Consider the following 23,623-nt stretch of genomic DNA (forward strand, 5'->3'; position numbering starts at 1 on the left):
CGAGTACTGCTAATCTATATAAATAAAAGCAAAAATGTGTCTATGTATGTTCGCTTTTTGTGTATGTCTAAGAAAGGCTTTTTTCCGAGAAGCGATCGGTCGGCTCACAACTTCTTAAAACTTTTTATATCACATATAAATCATAATATCTACGAGTTAACAACGGAGGTCGCCTGTCTATTTAATTTGCTCGACTTTGAAAAAATAAATATTCAACATTTTTCGCTCGCCACATGTAGATTAGGCTTTTTCATATAATAAAAGCAACACTAATTCTGGCGGTATTTTTTTCCGGTCGCGATCGCCTGAAATGTCCGAAAGCAATCAGCTTTGATCAATATGGAAATATTTTCCTTATATCAGAGAATTGCTATTCAATTTGGACAATCCCTTTTTTATGGGGAGCTGGTTTCCCCCACAACATCTTGGGGAAACAGAAAATAAATAAAAAAAGCTGCCCCACAGTAAATACTGGCCCACAATCAAAGCTTACTACATTAAGTCATTAAAACGTGCACCTGCCAATTCTAAATAGTTAAATAAATTCAAACGTGTTTCCATTAGTATTTCGCAGTGGCCCAATGGTTAACATCGCACATTTTTTTTCACACTTTAATTTCCAACTTTGCCTCAAGGGTTCGCGTTCGATCCTCATACTTACCTCCCAAAACTTTTTATTTTTATTTTACCCACCCCCACCACCCTGGAGTTTTGATTTACCCAAAATCACACACACCTCCAAACACCCGGACAACGCCAGGTACCCCCCGCTAGTTAAATATAAAACATACTGCATAAATGTATTTTCTCTGTATGTAGGTAGAAGCATCAAGATAATTGTTTATTTTATAATTTTTCAGGTTCAGAATTTTGATGCTTATTGGTAAATTTATTTTGTAGGACCAATCTGCCAAAAGAAGTTATGGCTTTTCCTGATTTTAATTTTCAAAAGAGCCTTCCTTCATTCATTGAGCATCATCATGTGAAAGACTACCTTCAAGATTATGCCAATCATTTTGACCTGATGAAGCATGCCAAGGTATGTACATCTGTTCTGCTTTCTATTGATATTATTCCTTTGAATTTTTTAATCTAAGAGTATAATTAATGTTATCAACTTACTTCAGATACTTGGTCATTTGGTACATTGGCATGAGAAGAATTTTAACACCAGGAACTCTGTAGATTCAGCACACCCTGCTTGTTCAAAGAGTTGAACAAAGAAATGGATGACTGTTGAATTCACTGAATGATGGATAAGTTTTAAATTTATGATCCAAATTATCAAGTAGAACAGTTGAGGTAGTAGGGTCAGTTTACCAAGTTAAATATGGGAGGAAATGATAAGGGTGAATTTGAGATAAAGAAGGACAATGACTTGGCTAGAGATTTTGGAAATCAGTTTCTAAAAATTGTCCAACACATGCCAGCATCTATAATATAAATCTCACCTGCCTGTTTAAATGTATGTATGTATGTATGTTTGTATGTCTGCCTAAAACTTTCAACAAAGGCAACGGATCCTAATGGGGTCAGTATCATTTTGAAGCTCAATCCTTCAGACGACAAATATAAAAAAATTGGCTAAAAACATTAATTCCTTCACCTTCAACTGGGTACTTTTCTATAAGGAGGGGTTGCTTTTTTTCGCTAATATTTTAGAAAATCATCCCATCTTTTTGATTGACTAGCCTTAATTTAAACCTTCACCACTTCCGGTTTAGTGATGAATGCAACAGCAAAGACGTCACATTCTTTTTTCACATTCTTTTCCTCCTTTGCGGTATGGGTTCAATCCTGCCTGCCTACTACAAATTTTTTTTTTTTCTCAACACACACACCTCCAAACACCTGGGTAACACCAGGCACCCAGGCTAGTATAAAATAAAAACTAAATGTTAAACTGAATATTATGAAGTTAATTTCTATTGAGTATTGGATCATATGTAAATTGGCACTTTGGTTATGCTGGCAGCTAAAAGGAGTGGATTTAGCATGACACCATATCTAATGTCATGAAAACATAAAAAATATGGCTGCACATTCATATTTTAAAATTATGGTCTCAAAAACAATTTAACAACTTTTAGAAAAAACTGAATTTGATTATTTTGATTGACAACTAACAAATTATATATATTTTAAGTCTTTTATAATAAAAATAATTATAAATGTGTATGGATATGCACACATACAACAGCTAAATAAACACAGGAAAAATGTTTTGAAAATAAAAGAAGAATCCAACCACTGAAATATGAAGTCCAGATTTTAATTTTATTGAAAACAGCTTACAGTAAAATTGGATGGTTCTTTGCAATTAAATTCTAAATATAATCTCTGTACTAAAATGACAAGAGTTATGTAGGCTTAATTTTCAACTTCTTTTTGCAAAAATGTTTTTTAAATGCATTCCTAAAATCAGTGATTTTAAAATGTATATGCATCCTAAATTGATTTTATGATTTCTTTATAATTTATGGTTTTTTGTTTTTGTAGTTTTGCTGAATACTATCAATATTTCCAAGGTTTGATAATGTGATTAACTAATTAGTTAATACAAACTGACTCTTTTATATTCACATGGTGCCATTCTTTTATCGATTTTTGATCTGATCTATTAATCACTCCTCCATCTTTAACTGATGTCTGGTTCAAGAAGGGTAATTTAAATAACTAAAAACTTTTGAGATTATTATTACTCTTGTACATAAAACTTGTTAACTTTGAACTTGCAAAATACTCCAGATATTTGTGGAATGTTTTCTAGTCTAATCTATTACTAAAACTATACATCTCGCTTGCCTTCATGAGTAAATAGAAGAAAGCTGTAAATGTGTGTGCATGATAGACTATAAAGATTGATGAATTGAATAAATGAAAGAAATAAAGCTCTTTCGGTATATCACTAAAATGTCATCCTTCAAATCATTGGGAGAGAAAAGAAAGGGTCTTTTATCTAGATAAACCTGAATCTGAAGAATCATCTATAAGACAAACATACTCCTGGGTTGTTCCAAAAGTAATTCTTCCTATTTTTTAAACTTAAAAGGTTGAAGAGCTATAAAGACGGGAGTGGTACCATTAAAACAAGCAACCTTTTGTGCGTCAAAATTTCTTTTTCTACATAGTTATCATCATTCTCAATGACTTTTGCCAAAGATGAACGAGAGCCTCTGTCATAAAAGTCAGTGTCTGCCAAGGTCCCCATTTTTTCATGGCTGCAATTAGTGTTATTTTCAGAGAAATGCTACCCATATGATGCATCCTTCAGGTAGAAGTCTGATGGTGACAGGTCAAGACTATATGGTGGGTGAAACAGCACTGTCTGGACGCACATTCTGTGGTCTTCAACCGTGTGTGTGGCATGGCATTTTCGTGTTGCAAACAGAATGTTTCCCTTTTCTCTGACCTTACACAGGCAATCTAGGCCCTTAGCTTTGTCAATGTTTCAACATAATGGTCAGTTGACAGTCAACTCTGGTTCTAAGAAATCTAAGAGGATGACGCCTTCCTGTCCCAGAAGACTGCACATCACTTTGCCTGCAGATGTCTGCATCTTGAACTTCTTCTTTGCTGGGGAGTATGAATGATGCTATTCCGTCTATGCTGTTTAAACCTCAGCTCTTACTGCTGACACCATGTCTCATCACCCATTTGTGGATCCCATCTAGCACACACTTTGATGTATCCTAGGGACAACATTGTTTCCAGTGCACTGACACTCACATTCAACTATACACGCATTTCATTCATCATTATTTGCTGATCAGCATGGTCGAGGCACAGTGTTTTCTGGGGTGGTGGCTGTGCATGGGTGTCTAGAGTGCGCTTTGTCACCGCCCAGAAATCGATGAACACCTCTCCTTAATGTGCTGATATCAACTACAACTTCATGAACGTCCAACAGGCGCCGGTGATCAGTTTAATTTTTTCTATGTAGAGGAATTCATTGACTCATCTCTGTTTCTGATGCACATTCATGACAGGAGTTGCTTTCTTAGTCTTATATCATCAATATCTATAATAGAGATGAAACTCTCAGGTCCTGAATGCATAAATTCAGTCATCATAACAATGCAATTTGCAATCCCCTTTGATCCATTCAGTCAGAATAAAAAATAGGAGGCATTACTTTTGGAATGTCCTTCATAATTGAATGAACTTGTTTAAAATTAAAACTTAATTTAAACGTTTACATGTGTAGTCATATGCATTTTAACGAATGTTTGTTTTCCAGTTAAAATAATTCTTTTTATTAGTCTATATAATTTTTTACAATGGAGAAATTAGATGAATAAGAAAGAAAATATATAAACATCTTAACAATTAGCATCCATATTCATTTTTGAAAATGTTTTATTTTGATCAATAGCATCAACTTTAATATCCTGTAATTTTGATATAAGATACTCATTTTTACTGGAGATAATCCGACGGTCCATAGAAACTCTATGACTTTCACTAAAATCTTTTTTTGGTTAAGAGACTTGCTAATTTTAAATTGCTTTTTGTAGCAAAATGTACTTTATGATAAATATCATTACTTCTATAAACTTTGAATAGCTTTTAAATAATTTCAACTATATTAAACAACTGATATGAAAACAGAAATATGCTCTTTAAAAGATCGGTAAGATGATGGTTTGTCTTGTTTTATTTTTGAAGAATTGTTATGAATTTGTGTCAAAATATACTACAACAATATCAGTCTATTTATGTTTTCAGTTTTTAACTAATATGAACATGTGTTCTAGTTTTAGCATTAAATGTTACCACAGAATTCAATTTTATTCTATTCTAAGAAATGTGTATCATGATTAAATAAAGTATCAGATATTTTTAAAGTTACACCTTAAATTTTAAATATAAAAATGCTGTATGATATTTGAATGCCTTCTTTTTCTTTCAGTTTTATTTTAATATTTATTTTTATTTTTTAAACATTAGGTTTTATTCTGGCCAGTATGTATTACTAGGTCTGCCTAGTAATTTATAAAAAAAATCTAAGATCAAATGATATAAGAAACTGAAATGCATATGTTTGTTCTTTCTTCCTTTCTGCAACACACGTTAAATGTCTTACTTGCTCTGTGCTTCACAATCACTAAATCTTGCAGCTAGAGACACAAATCCAACATGTGGAGCCACGACGTTCTGCAAATGCTGGCTCTGTTGGATGGCGCATCACATACAAAAAAGTGCAGCCGTCGGCGGTGGTGGCTGAAACAGAAGACTTCGATGCGATCATAGTCTGCAATGGGTATTTTCATATTTAACAAATCTTTCCTTTTTCATTTCCTTATTCATCCATTGTTTTGAATAGAAAAGTCTTCTCGGCAATATTTTAAAGTTACTGTTTATTCATTTCTGAACATGTTCTATAATCAAACTATTTGGTTTTCTAATTTTTTGGGGGGGAAGATAAAAATAGATGTTATGGTTTACAATTTTATCACAAAATTGCATATTAGGAAAATATTAAAGTTTATCAAACAATTTTTTTTTAAAATACAATTAAATTATTGATTTTTAAGTGAAATATATATTCAATTACCTTATTTTCAATCAGACAAATATTTTCAATTTTGTGATTATAGCCTTCTAAACCTGCTTTAGCTAACAATTTCAAACTGAACCAGTTTCATTTATAGTGTTGCTCTGTCTTTAAAAGGGAAACGAGTCCTTGTAAACTGAGCATTGGATTTAACAAATTAATCCGGTAAATTGAATCTCTCAGATAAAGCCTTTTTATCCAAGAGACTGACTTAAAATACACTCCAGCAATTGGCAACTTTCTTTCGTCATATCTTGATTTTTGTCTTTTAGCTAGTTTTGCATTACGTGTAACTTGACCATTCTTAAGGCTTTTTGAAAAGCTTTTATTACTATTATTAATATTATTAAAAGCTCCAATATAAGGCCATTAGAATCTAACACAGTGAAGTTTGAATTACTTAGTTTGTATAAGGAACACAAAATATCTAAAGTAAGACATGCTTTATTTTAGCATGGACATTTCTATGACAGCAATCTGTTTATATACATTAAATAATGGTTTTAGTTTAGAAATTCCTAGAATTTAATAGATATTGGCAGATATATAATGAAATTTAGGAGACTACAACCACCCAAACATTGTTACTATGACTAAAATGACACCAGTATAATTATAAATAATGTGAATTAAAATTCAAATAACACTTATATTGATTAGTTTTGCTATTTATTAAGCTATTTAAATTAGTGTATTTTTTTTGTTGATTTCTATTGAATTAGGATTTAAACATTTAATAATTAAATAATAAACATTTATAATTTCAAAAGCAATGGTAAAGATATCAAGTTATTATTAAAGATATAAAAACACTTTAAAAAGATATAAAAAATATTTGCAACATTAAGATGTAATATAACTTTCATAATTCTCAGTAATACTTTAATTTTTAATAAAATCGTTAATCTATTTTTAATTTTTATTGCAATTACAAATAATTCCATTTTTGTTTTAATGATCTAAGAAACGAGCCAATCAATTCATTTCATTTCCTCTATTTTTATCCTGCTTATCTTTGTTTCAATTTAAAATTACTTTTTTTTTTAAAGATAATTTTAAATGTTCTGATTTATATATTATATAAACATTTCAATTTTCCTTTACTATATGTATATATGTTTATTTATATTATTCGAAATAATTATTTAGTCACCTGAAAATTTCTACAATATTTCCATATGGATCCTCTAAGAATTTATAAGATTTTTAAAAAAATTTCTGTTATATAAAGAAGAAAAAGTAATTTTAATTGTATGCTTTACATAATTATTCATGAATTTTTCTTAATTTACATTTTTGTTAAATTATTTTCTATGATATTTGTATGTAAGGTAGTGTGTATGTGTGGAAATTAACTTTGCCTCCGATGATCTGTGCTGTTCCTACTTTATGGAGCTTATTGGATACCAAGTTTCATCAAATTATTTTCATCTTTCATTTACTAATTTATTGTGAAAAGTTGCTTGGCTGAAATTTATGATGAATCAAAATCATTGTTAAATGAAGTATCATTCTCTATGGTAGACTTTGATTCAGTAGACATGATTATAAAAATCTATTAGTATGAAGACAATGTAAAAGTTATTCAATTATTTAATTATTCAAGAAAAATATTTTTCAATTTCTTTTCTTAATAGCAAAAGTTTGTTTGTCTGAAGTTAGGGGAATCAATTTTCCTTGTTAAGTATAGTTTACAATTTTAAAATTTGTCTGTCATATTTTCATGATACCATAACATGACATTTTAGTAGCCAACCACTAAATGTTTTTTTTTTCTTTTACTGATGAAGTTCAAGTATTTTTTACTTCACTTTTAATCCATGTAAATATTCCAAGTTGTTTATTCCCTCTGAAATATATAAAAGGGCAAATAGCATGTCTTTTTTTCACAAATGGTTGGATCATTTAAATGTTATGCCAATTAAAGTTACTTCTACTCTCAACAGATTCTTCTTTTCAAATTTGATTTTTGGTAGAGTAGTCAACAAAAATAAAAAGCATTGGAGCACACGTCTCTTTGTTTTGTTTTGTTTTTTTTATACGATAATTAACAGGACAAATATATAGAATAAAATGTGACCAACTATTTGGATTTCGGAGCTTGGTGTAGAAATACTTGATATGGTTATCCATATTTCATCATAGACAATGAAACAAGCTACCTGTGAATGACTTTATTTTATATATACATATGCTTCCTATTTATATAGGTTGAGTTTTCTCGTAGGTAAAATAATGATTTCCACTTAGCTTAAAGCAAATATATAAAGCGCATATATGTATATATATAGTAATTTATAAAATATATATGGCGATTAAGCTACACTGAATATTCTGCATTTCATCCAACTATAGGATTTGTCAGATTTTATAAATTACTAACTAGCTCTACCTACGTATTGAGCACTTTTGAAGTAAATACTTAAAGTTTACGCATAAATCTATACTTTCGTATATTAAATTTATGTGAATAAATGAAGTAGTTATATTGTATATATATATATATATATATATATATATATATATATATATATATATATATATATATATATATATTCCTGTAAAGAATAGATTTCTTGGTCACCGGTAGCATGATAACATATATATATATAACATTATAAATTCTCTTGTCAGTGATGAGTTTGTTGGTATACACATACTTGGCTGTTGATTGCATTGGGATGTGACCAATCATTCAGGTTTAAAACTCTGCATAAATACACTTGTTATATATATAGTCACACTGATGAGCTATAGACAAGAAAATACTTGTTCGGGGATAACTATATTTTATATATGCATTCACTAAAGTTCATTATTTCAATTTGAATTTATTAATATGGAAAATATTTATTTGTATTTATTTTTTTCATAAATTAAACTGTTCTTTTGTCCATCATGAATTATTTAAGATAGTAATACAAGTTATCGTTTCTAAGTGAGTGATTTCAGACAACTTTGTTCTAAAAGTGTGTATATTTTATTTTTTTTATATTCATCATTTCTGTTATTAATAGAATGTAATTTGTTTTGCAGGCATTATTCGGTCCCCAACATTCCCAACTGTCTTGGACTTGACAGCTTTAAAGGTAACACCATGCACAGTCATGATTACAGAAGCCCTAAGTCTTTTACAGGTAAAACTATTCTATGTCTTGGTGCAGGAGCCTCGGGAATTGATATTGCTCTAGACCTTTCTACTGTTGCCAAAAAGGTGAGCTTTTTTCATACAAATTCCTCACTTATTCAATCAAAAAATTAAAGCATGTCCTTTGAGAGAAGAAATTTCAAAGAAAGAGTTTACAAACAATCAAGATTAGGCTGAAAATAATTTCATCTTTATTGATATCAAATAATCTATTCTACTTTACTGATTATGCAACCAGTTATAAAGACTGTTGCTGCTGTAATTGAGGAAGTATAAGAAAGAAAAAGCTTGGTACTTTTAATTTTGTTTAATTTCTGTAATTTCTCTGATCTTGTAAACAAGATTTTTCCCTTACAATTCTTTGAATTTAAGGTTAATAAACAAAAACTACATGAAGATTTTTTCGTCATTCTATTAATGCATTTTCTGAAAGAGTAAACTCTCTACTTGACGATTTTCTTTTCGACACTATTCTTTTCCTTATTTGTTTTCTTGTTATTTTTTTTCTCGTCTATCCTTTTCTCGACTGTTTATTTGTTAATTCTTCTCAACTGTTTATTCGTTAATTCTTTTGCGACTGTTTACTTAATTCTGTTATATTAAATGAGCATATGGAAGCAAGGACCAAAAGAATTTCAGTTCAAACTTTTATTGAATGCCAATGCAATTGTGATAGAAGTTTTTGATATTGTCAAAATGTGGCGGTAATGGGAACGTTAGTCAGCTGCTTGAAACAAGGACGGTGTCAGTCAGTTGATATTGTTAGGATGTGACAGCGGCAGTGATGGGAACGTTGGGTGGGCTGCTTGAAACAAAGACGGCGTCGGTCCGCAGGTTCTGGGAGTTGGTGGCAAAGGAGAGGTAGTCTAGATAGCTGCTACGGATGTCGCTGGTGTAAGGTTGGTGACAGCTGCTGTTGGCTGAAGCTGCTAGTATTAGGTGAGTCGGCGAAGGCTGGCTGCTGCTGCTGGTAATATTAAGTGAATCAGCAGTGACTTGCTGCTGATGATGAAAAGAAATTTCACTGCTCGGCATGCTAACCTGTAATGTGTAACTTGTCAAAAAAACAACTGTATTTATACTATTCCTGCAGAAGTAGTTGTAGATATGAATAGCTCTTGGCATTAATGTATCATTTTCATTTTAGATTTGTGTTTGTTTTCACGTTTTAATGTACAGCAGGGATTCATCTGTTTGGAGGGGATATCTACTAGTCCGGATCAATTTGAATCTGATAAAGTCGTGGATGTATTTGAGTGGGAATTGTTCTCTTACAATGTTCTATGAGATAATTGTTTGTGTCGATGTACATGTGAGAGGGATGTTGGCTATGATGTTTATGCTTTGAATTTGATTCTTTTTTTTGATGAATGGTTTCCTCTAGTGGTTTTCTTTGTTGGGATGATTTGTGAATTACGCTGTTGACATAGACATAGAAAGAAATAGGCTTTGATGCTGTTGTGTTCGTTTAGTATGATCGTTTTGTTTGTGTTGACGAACGGGGATTCGTCTTAGCGCCGCCTTCATTGTTATTGTCATTGCTCCTGCTGATTTCTGTTTTGTTTATGTAAATATGAAGGGATATGCAATTTAACAATCCCCCGCCCCCGATCTCAGTCATATTTACATAATGAAGACATGTGGGAGAGTTGTCCCCTTGTTCTTGCTGGGATTTTCTTGGGTTGGCCAACTTGTGAGGGTGGTGTCTGATTCTCCTTGAAGTTGTATGTGGTGTTTGAAATGTGTTGTTCATCGATGTTGCAAGGTGGGATTAGGAAATTTGTGATAGAAATGTGTGAGGTAGGCGTGCAGCTATATGTCGGATATGGCCACAGAGTATCCAGGTTGTGGTGCCGTTCTCGTCTTGCACTTGACACATCACATTGTTTGTCTTGGTGATTGTGAAGTTTCCTATCCATTGCAGGTGGGATGATTGGGCTGTAGCTGTTTGTGGCCAGTGGAGTAGCACCTCATCTCGTACTTGGAGCAGGTTCTTGTAGGTGAATTGGTTTGCGTTGTTCTCTATTTTGTGATCGGTTTCGTAATTAGCCAGGGCAATGTGGTGGTGAACCTGTCTTAGCAGGGAGTCGACTTGCATGCCATATGCTCCCGGGTCATCGCTCTTGACTTCCTTTCTTTGAAGTGTCGGAAGGCCAATGTTAGGGTGGTGACCTGTGATTTATAATGTGGGGAGACACCAGTGGCTTTGTTATTTGTGGCATTCATGGACGAAACGACGGATTCGAGAACTCACAGTTTCTGTCCTCACATAACATACAGAGGGCGTTCTTCATTGTCCGGTGCTGTCTCTCTGTTCCCTAAGCTTTGCAGATGTCAGGAGCAGTGGAGCTTCCTGAGTGATAGACATGTGCTTGCAGAACCGTCGGTAGACTTCTTTGAAGTGTGTGCTGCAGTCAGAGGAAACTATGCATGGGATCTCTCAGTGTCGCAGGAAGAATTGGTATAATCCACAGGCGGCATCAATAGCGTGGTCTCTTGCGCATGGTATGGCCATAAATATCGACTGAAGCTGTCCAATATTGTGAGTATGTGGTGCTTTCCCTTTGAGTTGGGCATTGTTACAAAGTCTATGAAGACGAGGTCAAATGGTCTTTTTCCCCATTTGCAGTTGCACCAGTGGGTCTGCTGTAGTTTCTCGTGCATGTAATAAAAGAGTCAGCATAAGCTTGGATGACTGGAAAGGAGTTCCTGCATCCGAGTTATTCCTGAGTGGTTTTGTGCGTCATGTGCTTGGTATAGATATCTTGCTCAGAATTTGTATGGTATGACCAGCCTTGAGAAATGTTTGTGGTTTCTTATCATTAAGACGGGGTTCCTGGCTCAAGGAAAGATTGATGCTATTTTCTCTTGAACAGTTTGGCTCGGTGGCCATTGGAGTCAATTTGTGCACCGTCTGGGTGGGATGATTGAAGAGCATGTACAATCTTAGCTGAGGTCTTGTCCTTTTGTTGTTTGGTTGCGATGTCCAGGTTGTTGCAGATTCTTTTAGCAGGAATGGTGGAGTTGGCGTGGTAGGCGAAGAATGCATCGTTGATGAGTTTCTGTGTGTGGGCGTTCTGTGGTGTGTGCATCTTGGGAATGAGTTGTCGACTGTTGACATCACCAATGCACCATGGCAGGATGTAAACGTGTAAGTTGGAGCCGTTTAGCATGAATGTTTTTCCTGCCGGGTTGGGGTTAGGGTTTTCTTCTGTCCGCAGCCTCTGCTGAGTATATCAGCCCATATGTTGGACTTGCTGTCCATGTATTCCAGGACAAATTTGTAACACAATATCTCCTCCTTCCATCTTCATATATTTGTGTTGTTGAAATCACATTGGTCCAGGTAGGTCAGTGACCTATGGTCTGTGAAGATGACGAAGGGGCAGTTGTGCAAGAAATAGTTGAATTTCAATATCGCCCACTTCATAGCGTATGCGTCACGTTCCGTTGTGGATCAATTCCGTTCCATGGGATTGAAGGTATTTGATGCGACTGTGACAATGTTCTTTTTCCTGTTGTTGTCCTCTTGCATTAGGATTGCCCTACATGCGACATCGCTGGTGTCTCTAGTGGGTGTGAAGGGCTTGGAGAAGTCGGGAAATAAGATGACTGGTGGGGAGGATAATCTTAGCGTCGACATCATTGTCACTGTCCTACTCCTGTTGATTTCTGTTTTGTTTATGCAAATATGCAGGGATATGCGATATAACAATTCTTTTTCGACTGTTTAATTCTTTTCTCAGCCGTTTTCTCATTAATTCTTTTCTTTACTCTTTAAAATAAGTTTATTTTATAAAATATTTTTTTCTTTGACTAATTCCAATTAATTTTTTGTTTTCAGGTATATCTTTCTCATAATAAAGCAAAACTGACCAGTGAACTGCCACCCAACCTGATTCAGACAGCTGGAATTGATCATTTCTCTGAAAAGATTGTGCATCTGAAAGATGGGAGTGAAGTTGAAGTTGATTCTGTTATGTTTTGCACTGGTTACAAATATACATTTCCATTTCTCAAGCAATTTTCTGATCTCAAAATCTTTGATGGACGTGTCTATCCTCTATTTAAACACATTGTCCACGTTTCAGCTCCATCATTAAACTTTGTTGGAATTGCCAATAAAATATGTCCATTTCCTACATTTCACTGCCAAGTCCAGTTTATCCTCGCTCATATCGATGGTTCAATGAAATTGCCAACTAAAGAACAAATGCTTAAAGATATAGAAAAAGATTATGTGTCACGGAAAATGAAAGGAATGCCGCCAAGGCATGCCCACATGATGGTCGGTCAAATGCAATGGGACTACAATGATGATATCACAACACTGGCTAAAATTCCTCCCATCTCAACTGCTGTGAGATCGCTATTTGATAAAATTCATTATACAAGAACTGAAAACCTCCTCACATATAAAAACTACAACTATGACATCACAAATAATTCTTATACAGAAATTTAACAGTAAAGAAAGGACTCAGTTTATTCATCCTCTCCTACAGTTCTAACGCTGAACATTTCTTTTTAGTTAACTTGATATCACAAAATATATATATTAATTACATCAATACTACTCTCCCAACTCTGTTTTCATAATTGTAAGAACTTTTCTCGAACATTTGAATGTATCAAAACACTTCTTTTCTATTAAAGAAGCATATCTTTAACATTACAAATGTTTCCTGTAATAGGTATGTATCTTATGTTTTCTCTGCACCCTGCAGAATCTATCACATGTTAATATTCTCCAAGACCTCCTGTCTCACATTACTTTGTTTAATCAACTGATTCATCTGGAAGTCTGCAAACATACTCTGTGGTTTACTATTTTTTTCCAGCAAACTTCCACTATACCTTCTAGATATACTTTGCTCACACTAGCTGCTAAGATATCCTTTTTTAAGTTTATCACTGATAGGTATTTTAAACTAACATTTTAAATTGTAAAATGTGAACTCTTGTTGATAAAAGTTTTCATTATCTGAAACTTCATAAGTATCAACTTTTCTGATTTTTCACTTTCATCAAAAAATCATAAATGAAGCTTTCATTTGTAACTAATATGCATCACTACGCTAATTAGTTGTTACCATAACAGTTTTCGTTCTCATTTTAATTCTTTGATCTATTAGTGTATAGCTATTATAGGGTGAAATCCTGCTTCATTGATATGCTCAACTTTATAGAAATCAAAATCCTCGAAAATGCATCTTAGAATAAAGGATAAATTATTTCTTTTTGAAGATAGAAGAACTTTGAAGAGAAAGTCTCTTAAGCTTACATTTAATTCAAACAACTGATAACAAAACAAAAGCAATTGAAAATTATAAAAGACTGCTTATATATATATATATATATATATATATATATATATATATATATATATATATATATATATATATATATATATATATATATATTGCTATCTCAAATCACAATGTCTACAATATAATCAGTGATTTCATTGTTTTTTATTAACAAATCATCTAGCCACATCCTTTTTTTTATTTTATTTTTTTAGACTTAAAAAAATAACAATACTTAAATAAATTTTATCAATGCAGAAATTCCCATTACCATAACTTTGATTTTTACGTTGAAAACTTATTAATAAAGAATGCAAAAGTTAAAGCAAGCTTTAAAATTATAACTTCAGTATAACAACTTTTCATTAGATTTTTACTGTCACTACATAAAAGAATTTATCCAAAATGCCTGCTTGCTACAATGAGATTACATTTCAAGTTCAAGTTATATCATCCTTTAATTTTATTCACTTGGAGGTCATTAGAAAATAGCATTAAATTGGAATGTTCGATGTTCAGCTTTAGTATTTTTAGCTATACATATGCAGAAATTCCAATAATTATAGGCTGATAAAAAATAATTTAAAAAAATTATCTGGTGAATATACCCGGTGAAGCAAGTGCAAAAGAGCTAACACAATTCCAAAGAGACAATCAGAATCTTAAAGCTTTCTCAATTGGAGTCTTTGAAATAGCGAGTGAATGTCTGGCATCTGGTAGGATGTCCCATCCTCAACAAAAACAGATAAATAGATTTTGAAGAACAAGAAAAAAAAGGGGGGGGTAAATACCAATTATCATTAAGGCAAATAACTCTGGCGTAATAGTATTAAAAAAATGTTTGTTTTTCTTTCCAATGTTAATTTACCTGATGAATATTTTTATATAAAAAACAATTGCTGTAATGTATATTTAAATAAAAACCTACATGCAAGTTTCTCTCTTGTGTCTAATTATTGCATTAAAACAATTTTTCTTGTTTGTTTTTAGTTACAAAAACATTATTAGACCTGAATTGAGAAGACAGGACATGAAATTTAAAATCATGAAAATAAGATTGAGATTCTATGATATAATCAATGAAAGATTATTTACAGAAATACAATTATATGTAACAATTTTTAGATAAGATGTAGTTTGCTTGAATCATTGCATGTGATGTGTATGTAGAAGAATATTAGGATATAATGCAAGAAATGCATTGTGATAGTCTTCTAATATTTCTCTTTATACATCAATATTTATGGAAGAATGACTTGATTACACTAAGCCAACATGTAAAAAATCAGTTAAGGGGAAATAATTAAACATAAGCCGATTTATCTTTTAATGGTACAGTATGGAATTGATGGGATCATAAATGATGTATGGGAATATTTTTCTTTTTTCTTTACAAAATTTAAGATCTGAAAAAGGTTGGCTCTTTGAGCCAGATAAACCAAAGCACATGACGAAAAGTAATTTTTGAATGGCTTGTCAAGAACCTTGTAGAAGTGCTTCAGTGCACTTGTCTGATGTGAATCCAATAAAGTGTTTTATAAAAGCTGAAAGATCTGATTCAAAGATTTGAGTTTTTTTACAAGAAAGAGTGAGCTTATGATTGAAACTAAATTAATGTAAATCTGCCAAAATATCTTTCTTTTTCATCATTACTTTTATTTTAATTTAATATTTTATAACTAAACTAGTCTATCCATGCCCCCAGCGTTGTCCAAGAAATTAGATTATGTGATGAAATTGTAATACTGTTACAGCCAATGATGTTAATGATGAAGATAAATCATAAATAATCATTAGAATAATTATAACAGTAATACTGAGAATAAAAAATATGAATAGCAATAATAGAATAAGAATGCTCTTAATATTACTACTACTACAAATACTAATAATAAATCAAAATAATAATGAAAATAAAAAAGTGTGAAGAATGTATAAACTCAAAATAGTATTATAACTGAAGTATTAACAATAATAACAAAACAAAAATTATCACCACTTCCAACAGTAAGAATAATAATGATAATGTTATTATTTAGAACACCATTCTTAATATGGATGAAGGTGATAGCTATGTTAACTATTCTGCTCTGCCACTTAAATTAATATATTAAATTGGAAAAGTGAAACTTTCCCTAAAAGTTATATTACAAATGAAGAAATATATAAAATATTTAAATTGTGAATCTATATTTCAGAAGAAATTACTTCGAAGCCTTTAAACTGTTGAATCCAAAGTCACTTTGAAATCTGCACGTTCATGGAAAATCGCTGTGATGATCATTGTTATTAAAAAATTATAATGTGCTAATAATGGCTGCAAACGGTGTTTTTAAAATAAATAACATAAAAATGTTTTGAGTAAAGTAGCTTTTCTAAAGCATTGATGTGCATATAAAACTTAGTATTTTTGTAGAGAAGTTACAATGTGGAAAAAATAACATTTAGAAACTCATTTTTAATAGGGAAGGGACTTTTTTGGTAACTATTCTGTATTTTCACCTAGCATCAAGCACATCAATTTGCACGAACATCATTCAAGAAATGCTTTGAGGAGCATGACAAAATCTTAGAAGTATTAAGTTCACTAACAGCCCCAGCAACAAGATTATCTTTGTTGGAAGAACATTTTGTTTGCCACATTATCCACAGACAAGATGATTTGAAGCTACCAGTTGTCAGGTGAAAGCCCTAAGTAACTAGATTGCGATGCTGAGGATCAAATAAATCCAACTTGGGTGTCTCTAGCAGGAACCTAAGTTCCCAACAGCATAGCTCTGACACTACCTGTTTGCTCCCCCACCACCACCATGGTGAGGAGGGGGGTGGATTTTAGGGAGTTTACATATTTTATGGTAGTCTAACTTTCTGTATATAGGAATAAATTAGCTAACTGATATCTTTTACACTGTTTTTTTCTTTTCAAAAGTAAAGGAACACGCTCTAGATTGGGACAAAAATTCAAATTGTTTCAATCTAGAAAGACTTCGTTCTCACTCATCGAGGACTGAAAAGATGAAGTGTAGTATCAGAACAGATACTATACTTTGTTCTCAGTCTAAAGGCCAAGAATCTGACTACAAAGTTCTACTCAACTTTTATAAATGCTTAATCATAACTCATTTCTCTGGTTGTTGTATAAATTCTCAAACTTGGAGAGGAGGGAATATTAATAGCTACAACACACATCACATGCATAAAATATGAAAAAAATATGTAAGCAATCAATATTGAATTAACTTTAACGGGTAGTGAAAGTTATTTTATCTTACTAACAATATTATAATTCTATATTTAGAAAAAATCTCAGATAAAATGTCAGTAAATATCCTGATAAAATCTTTTAAAAAATTTAAATGTGCACGAAACTATGTTAACATTCTTCAGAATTTGTTTAAAAATTTACTTTATAAATTAGTAATTATGAAACTATTTCCAAAATCGCTTGAAAAACTTATTTCATTGTTAAGCTGCAAAAATGTTGGTGATTCTTTAACGGAAATTAAATTGCACTGTTATATTTTAATCAAATCAAAAAGTAACAAAAAGCAAACATCAGGCATAGTTGATTCCATCTGAATTGAAATCAAGCAAACTCTTTACAGCATCCGGAGTGTTGAACTTTCCCAAACCGCAAGTTGTATTACTGATTCCTTCATCAGAGTAAGTAAATCCATTGCATTCTGTATTACGAAGGCATTTGTATGCACAATCCAGTTGGGATCTCGCTCCACTGAACTGGAAAATTGTAAAGAAGGTTGCCACCACATATTTCTTTGTAAACCGAACCATTTCATGGGATGTATTTGGAATATCTGCCACATAAGAAAACAAAAGTATCAGTGTTTTGAATTAAAATAGACATTTAGCCATTTCAAGAATCACAAACATATTTGGTTAATAAATACAATAGAATATTGAATAGCTTGATACCATTTTTGAATATACACCTAATAAAATCCAACAATAATCTAACCTTTAAAATATGTTGCAAAACTACACACAAAAATGACTACAAACAAATCTAATAATCAGTTTCTTCCTACATTTGAATCACAATATCTAAAATAGAAACTCAAATACATCACAAATCCACCCAAAACTTATTTTACATTAAATATAAAAAAAACTAATTTTATACTGATGCAATAAACAAAAACCATACACACTAAACACCTTTTTATGAACATCTTTTACCTGCCATCACTAATGAAGAATTAATTTGCAGCACTAAATAAACTAGGAATTCCAACAATACAAAGTAAATCACAAACTATAAAACAAATACCAAAAACAACAAAACAGCCACATCTAATGCAGGAATATATATTGTCCCATACAATACTTGCTATCAGATATACCTTCGTAAAACTTAGCACAAACTTGAAAAAACTTGGTGAACATAAAAGATATAAAACAACATTCCCTAAATGCACTATTCTCGTGCATTAGAACATGATCATTCTTTTAATTGTCAACAAGCTGCTCATTAAATCTATTTTAAATAAATCTTGCTGAAGACTTCTAGAATTAACATTCATTATAAACTGACATAACTAAATAATATAATTTCTACATTTTATCTTTAATCAGCAAAATCTTTAATCAATACAATAGAACTTGAAATTACATCCAAGCTATTTTACATTATCTTTCCAACAAAACCTTGTACATAACATCAATATTAAAAAAAAGGGGAAAAAATCAAATTGATCCACTTCATAAATGCACCACATATCTTTAATTCTACCATTTGTCTCATTCGAAAAAAGAACAAAACATTATTTTCACATCAAAGATGCACCATATATTTTCAAATACTTGTTATATAGGGGTTTCATTGAGAGAGTTTTATTAAGAGAGTTTTAGAGAGAGTTTGTTGTGTCTTGGAGAGAGAGTCTTTTATTAAGAGGGATGTTGTTGAGAGATTGTTCGTTTTATGACGTTTCATATATATTAACGTTCATTACTTAGAAGTGTTGATATGAGAAGTCCTTAAAGTGATAGTGTTCAGACATTGTGTAGACATGAGATGTAGATTCACATTGTGGATATGAGATGTGTATGTCACAACATTTTATAACACAGACATATAGACATATAATAACAATTCAATTTACCTTTTTGTAGAATCACAACACAAGACGACGTTTTACAAAAAACACATGATGGTTTTATTTCTTCACGACCGGCCGTGGTTTTTTCATCAAGAATTCAAAGCTTCACATATTAAGTTTCAAAGTGACCGTCTCGCTTCCTAGACGTTCGAATTCCAAACTCCAGACTCTCTCTGAGTTTCTCACCAACCTTTCTCTAACTAATCAACTCTCACTTCCTATATTGAGAAATCCATGCATGTCCGGCCACGTGACCAAACTCGCATGCTACCAACATGCGCGACTTGCACGTTTCCAACATTATGATTTCCCAATAACCTATTTTTTCTTTTGGTGTTTCCACAAAGGAATTCAACCTACATATCTAATTCATTTAACCCATATTTTATTATCCACATTCTTTTAACAATGAATAGTTTATTATTTATTTCATCAGAATTAACAATTTACTAGACATTCCATTTAAACCTATTGTTCTTTAAAACTTATATCCAAGGTTCGATTTCTGCTTTCTCTCATTTTATTTTCATTTTAACTAATCTCTCTATTTTTATACTTACATGAAAAGGGGATAGCCCTTATTATGTAACATACTGACTTCTTTCTTTTTCTTCAAATCAGTTATCTTGAGAAAGTATTTTTCCAACCCGAACAGATATTCACAAGCAAATGCATGTAACCATCTATATACTTACAAAGTGCATGAATATAAAAGTGATGGTCATTACATTTAAAAACGCATCTAAATGACATTAATCCAGCAATGTGCTTGCATATACCAAATGAATAAAGAGATGTTCGACAGGTCTTCTCATAACAGCATCTGACTATACAACAATAATAATTCAAGAAACAATTTTAGTTTACAAATTGAATCTTAACTTGAAGCAAGTATTAATAGTAATACTTATACAACAATCCAAACCAGATAAAAAGGCTATAATAATTGCGCTATTTCAAATATTTAGCTTCTTTTTTTTTTAGGAAAATTGGATTGAAATTCTGTAAATTAAAATTTACTATAAATTTATTTTTCGACAATACAAAATGCTTTTAAAAATTCCTTATTCCATGGAGTTTCAATGAATGGTTCATATCCTCAGAGGAAGCATAGCAAAATGATAATCTATAAATTTTGCTTATTATGACATAAATTCAAGAAAACTAATATTTTGAAAGTAGCATATTTGTTTGAAGACTGATAAGATGCTGAAAAGAATAGATTAAAAGGAGTAAAAGATTCCAGACTCAACAAAGAAAAGTTAAAAATGGTGATATAATCTAAAGACATGAAAAAAGTTGGCATTTATGCATGATATAGTCCAAAAGAAAACGAAATCCAAATGGCTGTAGGGTAAAATCCAATGCAAAAGTAGCATCCTAAAATTTGCTTTAAGAAGAGATCCACTGAAAAAAATGAATGGAGAAAATATTGGCTCCTGACACAAGAAACATGGTAAACTCTCATCTGGAGATAGAATATAATAAAAAAGTTAAAGACAAAATGAAATTAAATGTTAGGGAAAGGCCAGATGTTCTATTTTTAGAACAAATTAACATTTATCTCTAGGCTTAAAAAGTCATGTGACATAGACATGGAAGAGCGAGAAATATAGACAGAAGGAAACAGAAAATTATGGTCTAGACCAGTGTCTCCCAACTTTTGCAAGCTAGCATCCCCTTGGCGTCTAGAATAGACTGCTAGTGCCCTCTATCCCAACAACACATGTAAGCATTTTTCACAAAGTAAAAATAACAATATTATAAACAAAATATGTATTTAAAAACAATGAATTAAATACACAAGCTCGACTGTTGGCTTGTAAACATTTTATTTGATCTTGACAATAACTCTCAAATCAAACATTTTTTTCAAATTGAAAATAATATTAAACATAAATTTGCTCTTCAAAAAAAAGTTAATCTAATTAATTATTTTTTGTGTTCACAATTACCCTTAATTTACACATGCAACTTTTTTAAATTGAAAACAATAACATTAAACACAATTTTTTTTTTTCAAAATTATAACTATTTTAATAAACCATTTTAGCATATTTTTTCAAATTGAAAGCAACAATATTAAACACAAAATATATTTTTCAAAATCAAATAAACCATTTTATTTGGTCTTCACAATTGCCCCAATACAAACATATTAGGATTTTTTTTAAATTGAGAACAACGGCATTAAACACAAAATATGTTTTTTTCAAAAATAATATTTAATTTAATGAACAATTTTACTTAATTATTACACAATTTCACAATTACTGCTAATGGGATGAGTGTACTTGGTATGGGGATATTAGTTTCTCTACGTCTTGTTGGAAGATGCAGATCCCTTTGTTCAGTCATTCTAAGTTTGTTCCTTTGCTTGGAAAGAATAAAGGTAACTGAAGTTCCATTCCACCAAATATGATGTTGGAAAAGCAGTAAAATATATCTTCACCTTGTTCCATAATACTGGATAGAAGTCGGAGATGAGAATTACAAAATTAAGAAAAAACGTGAGAACCCAATATCAAAAGACAGTACAGTAGGAGTGTTGATTCATGTGAAGTTCACTAGGAACCTCCGACCGATTGTGAAGAACAGAGCACAAAAACGGTGACGTCAGCATTTGTGTTAACTATACAAAGGTTTTAAGTATGGAACAGCAGAAGCGACTTAATGATTTAAAAAAAAAACTTTTTTTTTTCAAACTACAATAATCTTTGTTATAATTTTGTTAGGTTTTAAGATTTATATAGTTTAATGATTAATAATATTATAAATATTTGTATATTAAATATAAGATATTAACATTCGAACAGTAGTTATTGAAAAAAGAGGAGCGAAAATAAAAATAGGGCAAACAGTAAAATTTCTGAAAAATGTTAAATGGTGTTCTAATCGGTAAATGTTGTAGCATTACTTACGGAAAAACGGTTAATTAAACTTCAGAAACACCTTTTTCTGTTTACATTGGGGGAGGCCAATAGTCATATATTCTATTATATGAATATATTTTTTTAATATTAGAAACCTGTTATAAAAAATTCTATGTTTGAACTTCATATAGATGAATATTAAAATTTAATATTTAAAAATTAGTTATGATTTAGAATTCTGTTTTTGTTATGGAATTCAAATAATTATATTATTGAGAAAAACACCATTAAGAAAAAGCGTCGATTTTTTTTTTTAACATAATGATATAGATTTATGTTCATTTTTTACTTAGAACATTAAGGTAAGTCGAATAAATAATGGATATATATATATATATATATATATATATATATATATATATATATATATAAAACTATTCTGTAATTATTTAAATTATTCAGCTTTAAAAATTGTTGCAATTTTTATGGGCCTAAATTCATTTTGTTTAGTTTTCGTAACATAAAATATAGGGGGGGGGTTAGAACACCTAAAAAAATATTTCCTATCATATATTTAACGAAACCTACTTTTAATATGTAAGTTAATTTAAAAATGAATAAGTATTGAAAATTTCATAAAAATCTGACCATAGTTGATTTTTGCTATATTTTTTAAACATAGGTATGTTTACGGCTTCACAATGGTCACAACATAGGAATGTTGTTTTAAAGCGTCGATAATGTAAGCATAATTTTAGTCTCGCATTTGCATTATTTTCAAATGCTGTCAAAATCTTTTTTTAAATATATTAGCAGTTTATGAGTAGCTTCTTTTTTTAAATGGTACTAAAGTTAGGATGATAATATTAAATTAAATTACAGTTACATCGTATTATATATGGGGGGGGGGTAAATCTGTGGCACACGTTGGAGATACCTAAAGTTCACCGACCCCATGTGAACATAAATAAAATAATGGAAGATTTGTTGTTGGTATTTGTTGACACAATAATGCTTTTATGTAGTAGATAAATTGTATTTACAACACAAGCAATTTAGCTCTACTTGACATTTCTAATATTTTCTTTTACAGTTTTTATTTATTTATTTATTATTCTGACATACTAACATTGCAGAAATTAATAACACTGTATTTAAGATCTTATTAATAAAGATTTTCTAATTTTTTTAGACCTTGCTGTAAGTTTATATATATATATATATATATATATATATATATATATATATATATATATATATATATATATATATATTTCATATATATATATATTTCATGCAGATTTCGTATTCATTATTATAGAGCAAATTCTCTAATGAATTAATGAATATTATATTATACTTAATATATAGTACCGATTTCAAAAATTTTAAAAACTGACCAAAATATTTAACACTCCAGCCGTGTTTCTTACTATCTGAGCTATTGTGAGATAAAAAAAAAATCTAAAATTAAACCATTTCAAGCTATGAGTGAATTTGTGCATACACAAAAATAATAGAAATATGTGAACAACTTAAAATGAACAGTTTGCATTTCAACTTGCCAACATATTTCTGTTCACATTATTCATTCATCTGTAGGGTAATAAAAGGAGCTA

The 23,623-nt window shown here is 30.9% G+C and overlaps 2 protein-coding genes across 5 annotated transcripts in view; one reads left to right on the top strand and one right to left on the bottom strand.

The window, feature by feature from the left end:
• Nucleotides 1–13,384, top strand: part of LOC145284761 (uncharacterized) — a 35,069-nt gene extending 21,685 nt beyond the window's left edge. For both annotated transcript variants that reach the window (XM_080133727.1, XM_080133728.1), the window contains exons 2-5: nucleotides 901–1,039; nucleotides 5,121–5,263; nucleotides 8,594–8,771; nucleotides 12,550–13,384. In XM_080133727.1, coding sequence (XP_079989853.1) covers nucleotides 901–1,039; nucleotides 5,121–5,263; nucleotides 8,594–8,771; nucleotides 12,550–13,170 — 1,081 coding nt within the window. In that variant the 3' untranslated portion in view covers nucleotides 13,171–13,384. The remainder of the gene's footprint in view (nucleotides 1–900; nucleotides 1,040–5,120; nucleotides 5,264–8,593; nucleotides 8,772–12,549) is intronic.
• A 776-nt stretch (nucleotides 13,385–14,160) lies between these two features.
• Nucleotides 14,161–23,623, bottom strand: part of LOC145284762 (uncharacterized) — a 109,671-nt gene continuing 100,208 nt past the window's right edge. For all 3 annotated transcript variants that reach the window (XM_080133732.1, XM_080133729.1, XM_080133731.1), the window contains one exon: nucleotides 14,161–17,829. In XM_080133732.1, coding sequence (XP_079989858.1) covers nucleotides 17,570–17,829 — 260 coding nt within the window. In that variant the 3' untranslated portion in view covers nucleotides 14,161–17,569. The remainder of the gene's footprint in view (nucleotides 17,830–23,623) is intronic.

The sequence above is a fragment of the Euprymna scolopes genome, chromosome 9 (genome assembly GCF_053919585.1).
Source record: "Euprymna scolopes isolate OS-2025 chromosome 9, ASM5391958v1, whole genome shotgun sequence".
Taxonomy (NCBI): domain Eukaryota; kingdom Metazoa; phylum Mollusca; class Cephalopoda; order Sepiida; family Sepiolidae; genus Euprymna; species Euprymna scolopes.